The sequence below is a fragment of the Protomyctophum bolini genome (genome assembly GCF_963924005.1).
Source record: "Protomyctophum bolini genome assembly, chromosome: 10".
NCBI classification, from domain to species: domain Eukaryota; kingdom Metazoa; phylum Chordata; class Actinopteri; order Myctophiformes; family Myctophidae; genus Protomyctophum; species Protomyctophum bolini.
Genome location: NC_137871.1, coordinates 13147914 through 13161068, shown reverse-complemented (window position 1 = coordinate 13161068; position 13155 = coordinate 13147914). Strand labels below are relative to the sequence as shown.

At 43.6% G+C, this 13155-nt stretch overlaps 1 protein-coding gene across 2 annotated transcripts in view; it reads left to right on the top strand.

The window, feature by feature from the left end:
* The window catches only part of fat2 (FAT atypical cadherin 2), a 98934-nt gene that overhangs the window by 24101 nt on the left and 61678 nt on the right, over positions 1-13155 (top strand). For both annotated transcript variants that reach the window (XM_080774688.1, XM_080774687.1), the window contains exons 4-6: positions 512-570; positions 825-1136; positions 4518-4725. In XM_080774688.1, coding sequence (XP_080630814.1) covers positions 512-570; positions 825-1136; positions 4518-4725 — 579 coding nt within the window. The remainder of the gene's footprint in view (positions 1-511; positions 571-824; positions 1137-4517; positions 4726-13155) is intronic.

Genomic DNA, 13155 nt, shown 5'->3' with positions numbered 1-13155 from the left:
GAAGGGGAGCTTAGCCAATATATTGCATTCTCTCTTTCATAAAAGTTGCGTATTCCAAAGAGACTTTGGTAGTCGATCAATTTGCCATTCAATAACTGCACTATATGAGGGACAAACAAAAGGCTCTCATTGTTTCAGCTTTGCCGATTGCCGATTTTGTGTAGGCCGATGTTTTAAGTGTGATAGGCGCACACTTCACAGCAATTGTCCACAGAAAAGGCGATTGGTGAATGGTTTCCCTTTGGGTTTTTGTTTTGCAAAAGTTGAAGATAGTGGTTCATTGTATTGCAAGGTGGAAGAGTTGAGCAGCTGCGACAGGTGTGGTGTCCAACTGTCCATGGGATAGAAGCAGACAAACACATGTGTAGACGAGCATACAAACACACACCCCCTCCGCCTAGAACAACAACAACATCCCTAACTGTGTGTGTGTGTGTGTGTGCGTGTGTGCGTGTGCGTGTGTGTGTGTGTGTGCGTGTGTGCGTGTGCGTGTGTGCGTGTGTGCCTTTAGGTGTGATCCGCACGCTCACTGTCTTGGATCGAGAGGAGAAGTCAGAGCACACCATTGAGGTGAGACCTCTCAGTTTCAAAACAACCTGCCCCGCTTCCCTTTTGGTGAACTGTTGATGTTTATACTTTGCTGTAAAAATGTCTTGCTTATACACAATTTGACAAAGAAATAATCAAAACAATGACACACCCACTCTCACTAATCCCCGGCGGTAACCCCCTCCAACGTCCCTCTCCCCACCAACCCTCTGCACCCTCCCTCCATCCCCCCTCAAATCCACTCCCTCGCCCCCTGTCCGTCGATCCCTCTGCAGGTCATAGTGTCGGACAACGGCGCCCCGCCGCTGCGCTCCACGGCCTCCGTGGTGATCCGGGTGCTCGACGACAACGACAACAAGCCGCGGTTCACCGACAAGCTCTTCCACGTCAAGCTGCCCGCCCAGCGAGGCCGCGCCGCCGGCCAGGACGTCTGCCGCATGGTCGCCCGCGACGACGACCTGGGGCCCAACGCCGAGGTCACCTACAGCCTCCAGGACACCCAGGACGGGAGGTTCGACGTGGACCCCGTGAGCGGCGTGGTCACGTCCCGGGGAGACTTCTGGCCCGGAAACTACAGTATTGTCACGGTATGGTAGCTCTTGTACTTGACCCATTTATAGGCCTGAGATCAGATTCTAAAAAATGTCTTCTACATCCTGACAGTTTTCTGAAAAAGCCATGTTTCTATGTCAGTCGTTCTTCGATTTCTCAAAAATAGCAGATCTACAAGCTCGTATGAGCTTGTAGATCTGCTATTTTTCAATAGCTAAAGCACACAATCTTTGGTAGATATTATAGGTATTTGTTCTGTAGCTCAGTTGTAGATGAGATTAGGGCGTATCCAAGCTGCAGTTTCCCAGGTTGGCCTATACGAGCCATATTTTGCATTGGGTTTGGGATGAATTAAGATAAGTAATTATGTTTTGTGTTTGTTGTAGGTGTAAATTATGTTGTTGTACAAAACATGAAATTCTCTTCAACTTATGTTAACCACAGACAAAAAAATCCTAAGTAATAGGTGTAAAAGCGTATGTGAATCATTTGAAATCTGGTGAGGGATCCCATTACAAAACTCACTTCCAGGATACAAGACTTTATTGTGAAGCACTCACTAGGGACTACTCTGAATAATTTCCGGTGGTTTTGTTATGTTATGTCATACCATGCACCTACATAATTGTGAATTAGTAAAACCAACACGGATAGAACTGTGTCAAGTTTAGCATATTATGCAAAGGCACGTACCAGTTGTGTACAGTATGTTCGGTAGATAATAAGTGGCTGCTGTGCCCAGATCTTTTATATTCAATAAGAATGAAATAGTGTGCTTGGGTTCCTGGTGGGCGGCTCAACAAGTGAATGCAGACCATGTCTGTAATTTATGAAAAAACAAAATAAGAAGATTGTGTTTTCCTTGTGAACATCCAGACGTGGTTTTAAATGCGGCCCATGTCTTGTCTTGCAAAATACATTTTAGTTTCATGGTACTCAGCAAGAATGTGCTCAACAAGTTTCATGGTGGGGTAAGTCTTTTGGGCTATATTTTGCGCTAGAGGAGTTGCCTTTGGGTCAACAAAAAGTATTCATCCTTTTATGAAGGTGCACAGGAAATTCCATGAAATTCCATTCCAGACATACCAACATAAAACCAGGCACACAGCATCAATCAATCATATCCTAACATTATGCTACTCAATCATTACTTATGACCTAGCAGTTGCAAATAGCCAATCACAATGCCCCTGTATTTTAGCCTGGTGTCTCCCCTCCTAGCCTCCTAGGTCTGTCACCATTGCATATTTAAGTTGACGATTAATTGCGATTAACAATTTAATCATGCTTTTTTGCATTGAACATTGGAACGTTACAATTTGTATTTCTGTTTACCGTTTAGGCTTCGTAATCACAAATTGCACAGGGCAGATAAATAACAAATGAAATAACTTAAATGTACAGTACGCTGGACACATTTAATCATTTTTTCATCATTTACAAAACAATTACAAAATAGCGGAAATAGTTGATCTACAATCTTGTCATGTCACAAATGACGTGTTGTACGCTTGTAAGCTTGAAGCTTGAAAAATGTTTGGATATGTATGGACATTTTTCAACATGGAAACGATTGATGATTATGCAAACATAATTGCAATTATTTAAGATAATTGCATGTAATAATTGTGACAGGCATATCTGCCCCGGGGCCCCTTGTCCTGTGTAGTGAATCATTCAGCATCTCTGTCTGTAAATCTTGTGAACATGCCAGGTGGCATTGCATTGCATTGATGGACAGCATTAAATCTGTCAGCAAGGTCAGAAATTAGCATGTATTTGAACAGGTTTCAGGTAAACAGCCCTTTAACAGGCTCTGGAATGCTTGCGCTGGGGCTTCATTAGTGTGACTCTTTAGAAGTAGTGGAGACTTTCAAACGTTGCTCCTGCCCACCAGCTATGCTTAAGAGGTTAAATTACCCGTACTTTAAGAGCTTAAAAGTATTTCAATAGGGCCGCACCCTCGGCTTGGTAACAAAATGGCATATGTTACGTTTCCTTGTCATCACTCTCTTATATGTGAGGCTGACCCATGGTGTAATTAAGTACAGAGAATAAGTAATGCCATCACTCTTTGAAATGACATGCTGTTACTTGTATTCGTATTGCAACAGACATTGTGTGTGTGTGTGTGTGTGTGTGTGTGTGTGTGTGTGTGTGTGTGTGTGTGTGTGTGTGTGTGTGTGTGTGTGTGTGTGTGTGTGTGTGTGTGTGTGTGTGTGTGTGTGTGTGTGTGTGTGTGTGTGTGTGTGCGTGTGTGCGTGCGTGCGCGTGCGCGCGCGCGTGCGTGCGTGCGCACACACACACTATCAGTGAGGCTGAAGGTACCTGTGGGAGTGGGAGAGGCTCTGTGTGTGCCAGTTATTGACAGTAATTGTTTCGTAGTATAAGCTATTCTGTCAGTCAGCCGGTTGGTCAGTCAGTTCATAAGTCCATCCACTGAGTCATCGACCCCACAAATTCAATGCCACGGCAAACCGAGAACTGTTTGCAGCTTATTGTGGATTATATGTGTGTGTGTGTTATATAAATAAAAGGCAGTGAATGAGGCAAAAGAATGGAATGTTGGCTTTTGAAATAGAATATGTCTACTAGGGTGACAGTGTAGGTATATCCTGAGAAAGTTTACTTTGTGAGTTTTCTGCTAGTAGGTAACCATGGCTGTAGTTTAACCCAATTAAATCTAATCAACATTTTCTGAAAAACTTGAATTTCTCATTAGAAAAAATTAGCACCACAGGCAGTTTTTGAGTTGCTTGATACATTTTGATATTTCGTCAAACTACAGTGCACTAACTGGCTGAGCAACTGCAACACCTTCATATTCTGTGTTGGAAGAAGTACTGAGATATTTTTACTTAAGTAAAAGTAGCAATACCACAATATAAAAATACAATTTACAATTTAGGCATTTAGCAGACGCTCTTAATCCAGAGCGATTTACATTAAGCAAGAACAAAAAGCATGGCAATACATCCATCATACACACAAAGTATCATGAATCATACGTAAGCTAAGAACGTAACAGTGGAATATCTATAAAATGAAACTATGCATATATATACTATATAGTGCTATGTTTACATAAACTGCTATAAGTTAGTTAAAATACAATTTACAAGTAAAAGGCCTGTATTCAAAATTTGACTACAAAATGATATATTTATAGTACCAAAGTAAAAGTACTAAAATATTTCGACATTTGCCAAACTATTTCTCAATGCAAGCTCACAATGCGTTGCATTTCGAACGTGTGAAAACCAGTTGTGAATAGCTGAAGTATAAAATAAGGCTTGCACTGTACAGTATATGTTTTGTAATAATAAACACTACCTCTACAAAGTAACTAAAGTGCCTCACATGTTGTGCAGTACTTGAGTAGAGAGTAAATGTACTCGCCCTTTCTCCTCCGTCAGATCAAAGCGACGGACCGGGGCACACCTCCACACTCCTACACCTCCAGGCTGGACATCGAGTGGGTGTCCAGGCCCGCGGCCACCACAGAACCCCTGACATTTGAGGAGGCACATTTCACCTTTGCCGTCATGGAAACGGAGCCTGTCACTCACATGGTGGGGATCATCATGACGGAGGTGCAGAGGCTCAAGTGGTTCTATATCACAGGTGAGGAAGAGACGCGCGCACGCACGCGCACACACACACACACAATCACGCAATGCACGCACAAACATACGCACGCACACATACACACGCACATGCAATGCATGCACACGCACGCTTACGCTTGCTTATGGCAGTCCATCGATGTCGATGCTCCAAATATAGTTTATGAGATGATTATTGTTGTGCCTGTCGTCTGTGCATAGCCAGGTGGCTGTTCAGACCGATGCGTGATCCGCAGACTTAGTCACAGGAGGGGCAGGGGAAGGCAGCAGTGGTGGTCGGTGGACCTTTGGCACGTCGGTGGCTCTGTGCACGCCGCTGTGCTCTCCTCTCTGTGAGCTTCTCCTGAGGACGAGTGATTCCCTGGTGACAGGTAGAGCTCCAGGTGTGGCGATCAACAGCCAGGGACTCCAGTGCTGGTGGTTTGATGTCACACTTCTTCAGGAGGGTTTTGATGTGGTCCTTTTTTTTTTGGACCCCCACCAGACCTTTGACCGGCTTGAAGCTGGCCATACAGGATCTGTCGGGGTAGGCGATGGGCTGGCATACGGATCACATGCCCGACCCATCTGAGGTGTTTTTGGCCAAGGAGAGCTGAAATGCTGGGTGTGTTGGTCTGGTTGTATATTTCGATGTTCAGTTTGTACACAAAGACACACACACACACACGTGCACACACACACACACACACACACACACACACACACACACACACACACACACACACGTGACACACACAAACACACACATACTGTGGACTGTCTCATTACATTATTATATTGTATGTTACAGTTTATTTCCATAATTCAAACTAATTAACAGAAGAAGAGACTGCTCCTTGAACTACTGTACTGCTGATTATATCCAAGGACTTCTGCTGTACATACTGTACATCTCTCTCTGTCTCATTGGTGCTGAAACTGGACGTGAAAGGGCCTAAAAGGGGCCGGTTTCAGAGGAAGATCACATCTGACATTTACTTTATTAGCACTTAGTGCTCCCTCGTGTCAGGGAATACAAAAGGTTGCAAGCACCATCACAAGTTTATTTGCTAAAGGTCAGCAAAAGTCCCATTAAAGAGAATAATGCTGGGGGGGAGCATGCAGGACATGGATGCTGCACATACAGTATCTGGATGTGATGATGCCTGCAGGAACCTTTAGCTTCAATGGAAAATGCCAACAGTGCAAAGACGGCATATAGCAGTGGCACACGGGACTACTTGACTTCAATGATAATATATAGGGCCATAACCCATAAATGTCCTAGTGAGAAAATACATTGGACAGCCGGCAGGAGGCATTTCCCCTACGGCGATTAGACTCCCATGCCGACATGCTTTTGTACCAGATACTTAATTGCGGCATTTGTTAAGTTTGCCCCAGGTCTACATTAAGCCACAATTATATTGATGGCATGGAAATGGGCTGTATCCTTTGCTCCACTGGAGTTGTACATAGGAGACCACTATGAAATGCTCAACAATGCGCTGTGGGTGCTGGCGGCGTGTTTCCTCCTCCGCGTCATCAGTGCACATACTGTACCCGAAGGTGGGGTTGGCGAAAGGGCCTTTCTGTGTGGAGTTTGCATGTTCTCCCCGTGTCCCCTAGGGTAGGTAATCTCACAAAAAACATGCAGTAATCCTGGTCAGTGGTCACTAAACTGCCTCCCCCTGGCCAGCCGGGGCGCCTGATGGAGGGTAAAGGAACTGGTTGGAATAACGTGTTCCTTCCACGCGCTACGTCCAACCAGGGAAACTCCCCCCTGTCAGGTGTAAAGGAGCAACTTGGACACTCAGGCATATGGACACTCACCCATATATGGGGACTAGGTTGGTGGAGGGTGTGTAGAGCCCAGGATCACATTAGATGATTGACACAGGGGTGAAAAATGGGTTACAAAATCGTGGGATAAAAAATATATTAAAAAAAAAACAATATAAAAGAAATGTGTGTATATATATTCGCTTTCATTTTGAGCTTGGGTTTTGGTGTACGTCCACTTCAACATGGCATTCATCAAGTGATCCTATTATTCCTATACAGCCGATCCTAGCGTAAATTAGCTTGGAGCTTTAATGTCACGGCTGAAACCGTGAAATTGAACTAACACGCCCTTAAATATTCTCGAGATTCCCCGATTTTACGACATGAATAACCGGAATACGAACAAACTACAGTTATTTGACGGAAATCCAATACAAAAGCGTTTCCCCCACTCACCTCGCTGCCTGTCATGTCCGCGCAACTTGCAAGCCCAACTGTGTGTTGCATGTTGAATAAATAAATAGTGAACGAAAACCTGAACCATGAATGTCTCTTTCCCGTCTACCTACGTTGTTGAATAACACCAATCACATCCTCATGATTGGAATAAGTTTCAGACAACTCTTTAATATAATTAATTTAGAATATATATTTATTGAGCACAATTGAAAAAAACTCACTCTCTCAAACCTCTATGTAAATTAGTTCTAATAGTGCATGTGACTAGTCACCTGATCAGGTAGGCACACTCTGGAGTTGTCTGCCTGAACTAGCTACGCAGGCTGCGCATCATATACAGTAGATAGCCTGGCTGCAGTGGCTGGAGCTGTCAATTATATGAACTTTTATTATTTATGGAGTGCCTCAGGCCTACAAGGAGGTTGCACATAACTCCAAAAAGACATACAATGTATAGGATACAGTACCGAAGTTGGGAGACTTAACTCTGCAGCAGTTTCCAATGTCTCTACATGTCACAGGTAGCGTGCACCGCTCCCAAAATGGCAAAATCCTCTCGCACATATGCGCTCATGTAAAGCACTGTTTAAATGGCTTAAGTCAGTGGTTCCCAAAATGGGGTCCGGGGACCCCTAGGGGTCCTTGAGGGAGTTCCAGGGGGTCCCCAGCCAAATGATAGTTAGAAACCAAATGGATCCTTATGGCTCTGTAACTCTGTTAAACTAACAGTGATTTTACAATATAAATTGAGATAGATATGAAGAGGGAAACATGATAAAAACAAGAAAGTGGCCGCACACGCCAATAGCCAGAGTGCCAATACTTTTATTAGGATGCAGCAGGTTAAGACAAATTAATCCTTATCCTAATAAAAGTATTGGCCACTTTCTTGTTTTTTAAAGATTCCCTCTTAAGTTATTTCCCGTGGGCCGGCACCGCTAAAAGGACCTGCTATTTTTGAAAAATCGTTAAAATGTGCCTCAAATATCTCAGAAAATTGTCATGATTTAGATTTATTTTTATTTTTATTTCGACGTTAGGCCTAAATGGGTTAAGCATCTAACTTGTAACATTGTAGATATTGTTTTTAATTGTGCGATTTTAATTGCTTGTACACTTGGAAATATCCTACCAATCTCATATGACAAAAATTTGACAATTTATTTTTCACATGTATTATTTATAGAGAGTATGCACATGCATGCTTTTCCCTTCAGGACACACCCCCCTCATCTAGACTGAGTGGCAAAACATTGAGCAGCATGGAGTGTTGGAGTTTGGAAGCGCTCGTTGGAAGTCACTCAACCTTCCTGCGTACCACCTGTTTCTAAATGTCACATAATGCAGGAGGCAGTAAAAGGTTGAAAACAAGCACTTCCAAACTCTGACAAAAATAATCAAATACAGGGCATGGTGGATTTTTATGAAACAAAAACTTTGCAGATAGAAAGAGGATAATTCAAGCTTTTCGTACAGCTGCAATGTTGGTGAGTTTAACCTTGTTTAATGCAATCAGTCAGGACTTTTCTGTTTGGATGAATGAATGTGCTGTCAATGCCAGAAAGTAGTTTTTTGCCACTCAGTGGGAGTTCCCGCATAACTTCTAGGTACAGTGATGTCCCGCGCATACCCTCTATTATTAGTTTTATAGTTTTTATAGTAGCTACATTTTTGGAGTGAATACATATTTCATGTTTAGATGCCTGTCAGCTGGTCAGACATAGCTGCGCAGCCTGTCTATGATAGAAAAATCACACCTGTGTGAAGTGACTGAGGGGCGCTCATATATTAAAGTCTAACTCATGTTGATTAGGTGATGTAATGGTGATGTAAAACAAACACAAAAATGTAACGCCATTAACAATAAAGAGACAATATGACGTAAATGACACATTATGACGTAAATTTTCCCTTCATTGTCAATGCGTTTACTAAACAAACATTGAACTAAAGACAAACATTAAACCTGTGTATATAGGAGGGGCTATAGCGCCACTCAAAAACGCGTGCAGACAAAACCTATGACAGCTCCCGACCAGACGTGAGATTAATTGGCGTGACTGAGGTACAGTAAATCAAAGTCCAAAGTCACGTTGGAATGATAAATGCCGTCAATTCGGTGTAAATCACGTTGATAATGAGGCCCTAATGACATGGGGGCGAGAGAAAGGTTATGGGAGTTATAGCTAGATAGTCATCAGCAGGAGGTGTGTTCCCAGCCGGCAGAGATCAGCACTACTCGGCCACGCCGGGACAACTGTGACTTAATACTCTCCTCTGTCCCTCTCTGTCCCTCTCTGTCTCTCTCTGTCTCTCTCTGTCCCTCTCTGTCTCTCTCTGTCTCTCTCTGTCCCTCTCTGTCTCTCTCTGTCCCTCTCTGTCTCTCTCTGTCTCTCTCTGTCCCTCTCTGTCCCTCTCTGTCCCTCTCTGTCTCTCTGTCCCTCTCTGTCCCTCGCTGTCCCTCTCTGTCCCTCTCTGTCCCTCTCTGTCTCTCTCTGTCCCTCTCTGTCTCTCTCTGTCCCTCTCTGTCCCTCTCTGTCCCTCTCTGTCTCTCTCTGTCTCTCTCTGTCTCTCTCTGTCTCTCTCTGTCCCTCTCTGTCTCTCTCTGTCCCTCTCTGTCTCTCTCTGTCCCTCTCTGTCTCTCTCTGTCCCTCTCTGTCTCTCTCTGTCCCTCTCTGTCTCTCTCTGTCCCTCTCTGTCTCTCTCTGTCTCTCTCTGTCCATCTCTGTCTCTCTCTGTCCCTCTCTGTCCCTCTCTGTCTCTCTCTGTCCCTCTCTGTCCATCTCTGTCTCTCTCTCTCTCTCTCTCTCTCTTTCTCTTGTCTCTATCCCTTCACTCTCTCCCTCCATATCCTTTTCTCCTGCTCTGTCCACCTATCTCACCTTTTGATTGGTCTGTGACTACAAGATCAGATCTGACGGATGATAAAATCTGAAAGACTGAGATTATTTTTTAACCACTTAACCCTCGTAGTACCTCGTTGTACGTCAAATAGCACAAATAGAGGATCAAGCTTTGAGCTTGTCGAGCTGCTATATGTTCTTCATTTCTACGGAACGTTCTTCTGTTTTGGCTCATGTTTTCCTATTTTTGCATTTTTACAGCGCTTTTCTATGCACAGATTGCTTACTCAATGCATTTTACAATGGTCCATTCATTCATACATTGGGGGTGACCTATTATGACCTGCCCAGAATAAGGTCACCATATGGTTCATGTGATTAATGACATTTTTGTTTCACCAGCCAAGATAATTGAACGAGAAGGGGGAAAAAAAACATTTGAGCAGGAAGAAGCCAATGTCACAGGGGCCCTGGGCCAGGTGTGGTACACAATAGTGCTCTCACCAGTTTGGACCCCAGGGTGCCCATGTTTGACTAACTGTGTCAACTGAGAAAGTGTTCATCTGTTATCCTTGAGAGATCACGTTGTTATGGAATCACAGAGAGAGAGATATTCATCTGCCTGCTTCTGCACAGAGAGGAAGAGAAAGGAGGAATATAAATATGATCATATCACTGTGGGAGAGGAATTCTTTCATAAAACAACATTCCCTCACTCTGTCTTTGAAATCAGTGGTACGAGTATGGAAGCGCTCGTTATCAGTAAAGCAACCTCCTGCTGTCTCCTGCATTATGTGCACATTCAACACAGGTGGTACGCATGGGCCGTTGAGTGATAGTCAACGAGCACTTCGAAAAAAATAATTATGTGCACACATTGTGATTTTTGTGTGAGTGTTGGATTACTTTACTCAAGCAAGTAAGTCTCTGTAATTAGATTATTTATTTATATTTTTTATGAGTGAAATCCAATCCATTGATAGTACACAGTGGAGTGACAGGAAACGGGGAGTGAGAGACTGGGAGTGACACGCAGAAAAGGTCAATAGAATCAGTATTAAAAACCCACGACACACTGTCATTAGAGCCTATACAGTATGTGTTACAGTATGTGGAGTCAATGAGCTAAACCCATGGCACACCGTCATTAGAGCCTATACCATATTATGTGGTATGTAGGGTCAATGTGCTAAACCCACGACACACTGTCATTAGAGCCTTTACAGTATATGTGGTATGTGGAGTCAATGAGCTAAACATGCCAGACCACCAGTATGTTTTACCTAAACTTAAACGGCAGATGAGCGTGTAAACAAACAAACAAAAGGTCTTGGTGCAGTATTAGGGCGGAGAGAATGAAAGCATGCATGAAAAGGAGGAGGGGAACAGCTTCCCATCTTTTCCAACAACACATGCCAGAAAAGGTGGGAAAGGGAAAAGGAAGGCGGGGATTATCACAAGCCTGCTTTGTTACATTATAGGCCACATGTCACTGCACCTTTGATGTACAGAAACCTATACAGAGCCCCACTAAAGAATATTTGCCTGTTCCGAAATTATATCAAGTTCAGTAAAAAAGACCATCTTCAGCAATGTGGACTGTCCTACTTCCTTTCAAACAAATGAATCCTCCAATGGTCTCCAACCGTGAAGACAGCCAGGTAGCGATGAGTGTGTTACCGACTGAAATAAGAGGAAGTCAATGACGCGAGCAATGTGTGTGAGTGTGCCTGTGTGTGTGCGTGCGTGTGTGTGTGTGTGTGTGTGTGTGTGTGTGTGTGTGTGTGTGTGTGTGTGTGTGTGTGTGTGTGTGTGTGTGTGTGTGTGTGTGTGTGTGTGTGTGTGTGTGTGTGTGTGTGTGTGTGTGTGTGTGTGTGTGTGTGTGTGTGTGTGTGTGTGTGTGTGTGTGTGTGTGTGTGTGTGTGTGTGTGTGTGTGTGTGTGTGTGTGTGTGTGTGTGTGTGTGCCGTGCGTGCCGTGCGTGTGTACGAGAAAGAAAAAGTGAGTCTGGAAAAAGGTGATGAGTGAGAGACTGAGAGTGCGAAGCGGAGATGAAGAGACCTAGTAAAAGAAAAAAACTCACTCTCTCAAACCAACCAAATCAAATTATTTCTAATTCGAGAACTGAACGTTCTGAACATTGCATTTTGTTCTACTTCCCCGGTCAATTTGACACGAATCTGGCGGCCATATCGGAATTACATGTGTAATGTATTATTTAAATAGAGTAGATTAGTAGGAGCCCTGAGAGGCTTCAAAAGGTGGATTTCTTAATAAACACCATCTGGTTCAGCAAGCGTGAGTTTCATTCATGCTGGGTTAGCATTCTGTTCAAAATGCGTCACGGCCAAATGTCTCCCCAACGATACAACACTGTGATCAGGGGGAGAGGGAGAGAGAGGAGAGAGAGAGAGAGAGAGAGAGAGAGAGAGAGAGAGAGAGAGAGAGAGAGAGAGGGGGAGAGGGAGAGGGAGATAGAGAAAGCAGAAGGGAGAGAGGGAGATAAAACAGGAAGAGAGGGAGGGGGTAGGTACAGAATAAAATAGAATAAGACATACAAACAGTGAGGTAACAAGAGAGAGACAAAGCGAGTCACAGTGGGCGAGAGATTGTCTAACAGGCAGTTATATTTTTGTATAGAATGGAGATCATGACCCAGGTTACACTCGTTATGACATAATTGCTGAATCAGACAATGCCATAGGGTGCACCAACTGGCAAAAGAAGGGTACTGATTGGTGCTTTGGGTGCAGCTAAAGTCCACATACGTACTTGCCTTGTTCACATTCCTTTGCACGAATTTCAATTTAGAAATCAACTTTATCCTTGTTAGTTTATTTTCCTCCGCTTAGTCATATGCTTTAATTCAGTGGGTCCTCTTGTCTGATCTGTGGTTGTTGTAGTAGTTTCGTTATTTCAGTGCATTAACCTATTACACCGCCATCGGTACATAACACCAAAAATGAAATTCTATACTTATCTGTTATTACACTATCTGAGTATAATACTGTAGGTGTTTACTGTCACGATTTGTCTCTCCACCTGTGTCTCTCTCTCTCTCTCTCTCTCTCTCTCTCTCTCTCTCTCTCTCTCTCTCTCTCTCTCTCTCTTTCTCTTAAACTGGACTCATTCTGTTCACTCACCGCCAGATCCTAGTAGCTAGTTGTGTGTTATCTGTTATGTCTTTGCTGTTAGCCTGCCTCAGCTGCTGTAAGCCTGTTCTTTGTTTATTAAAGTGTCACTACTGGGTTTGATCTGCCTTGCTTGTCTGCTTCTGCTTCTGGACACAACGTGACAGTTTACAGTATAGGTTCATACACAGGTTAATACATTGGAATATGAGTCTAAGACCATTGTAAATTG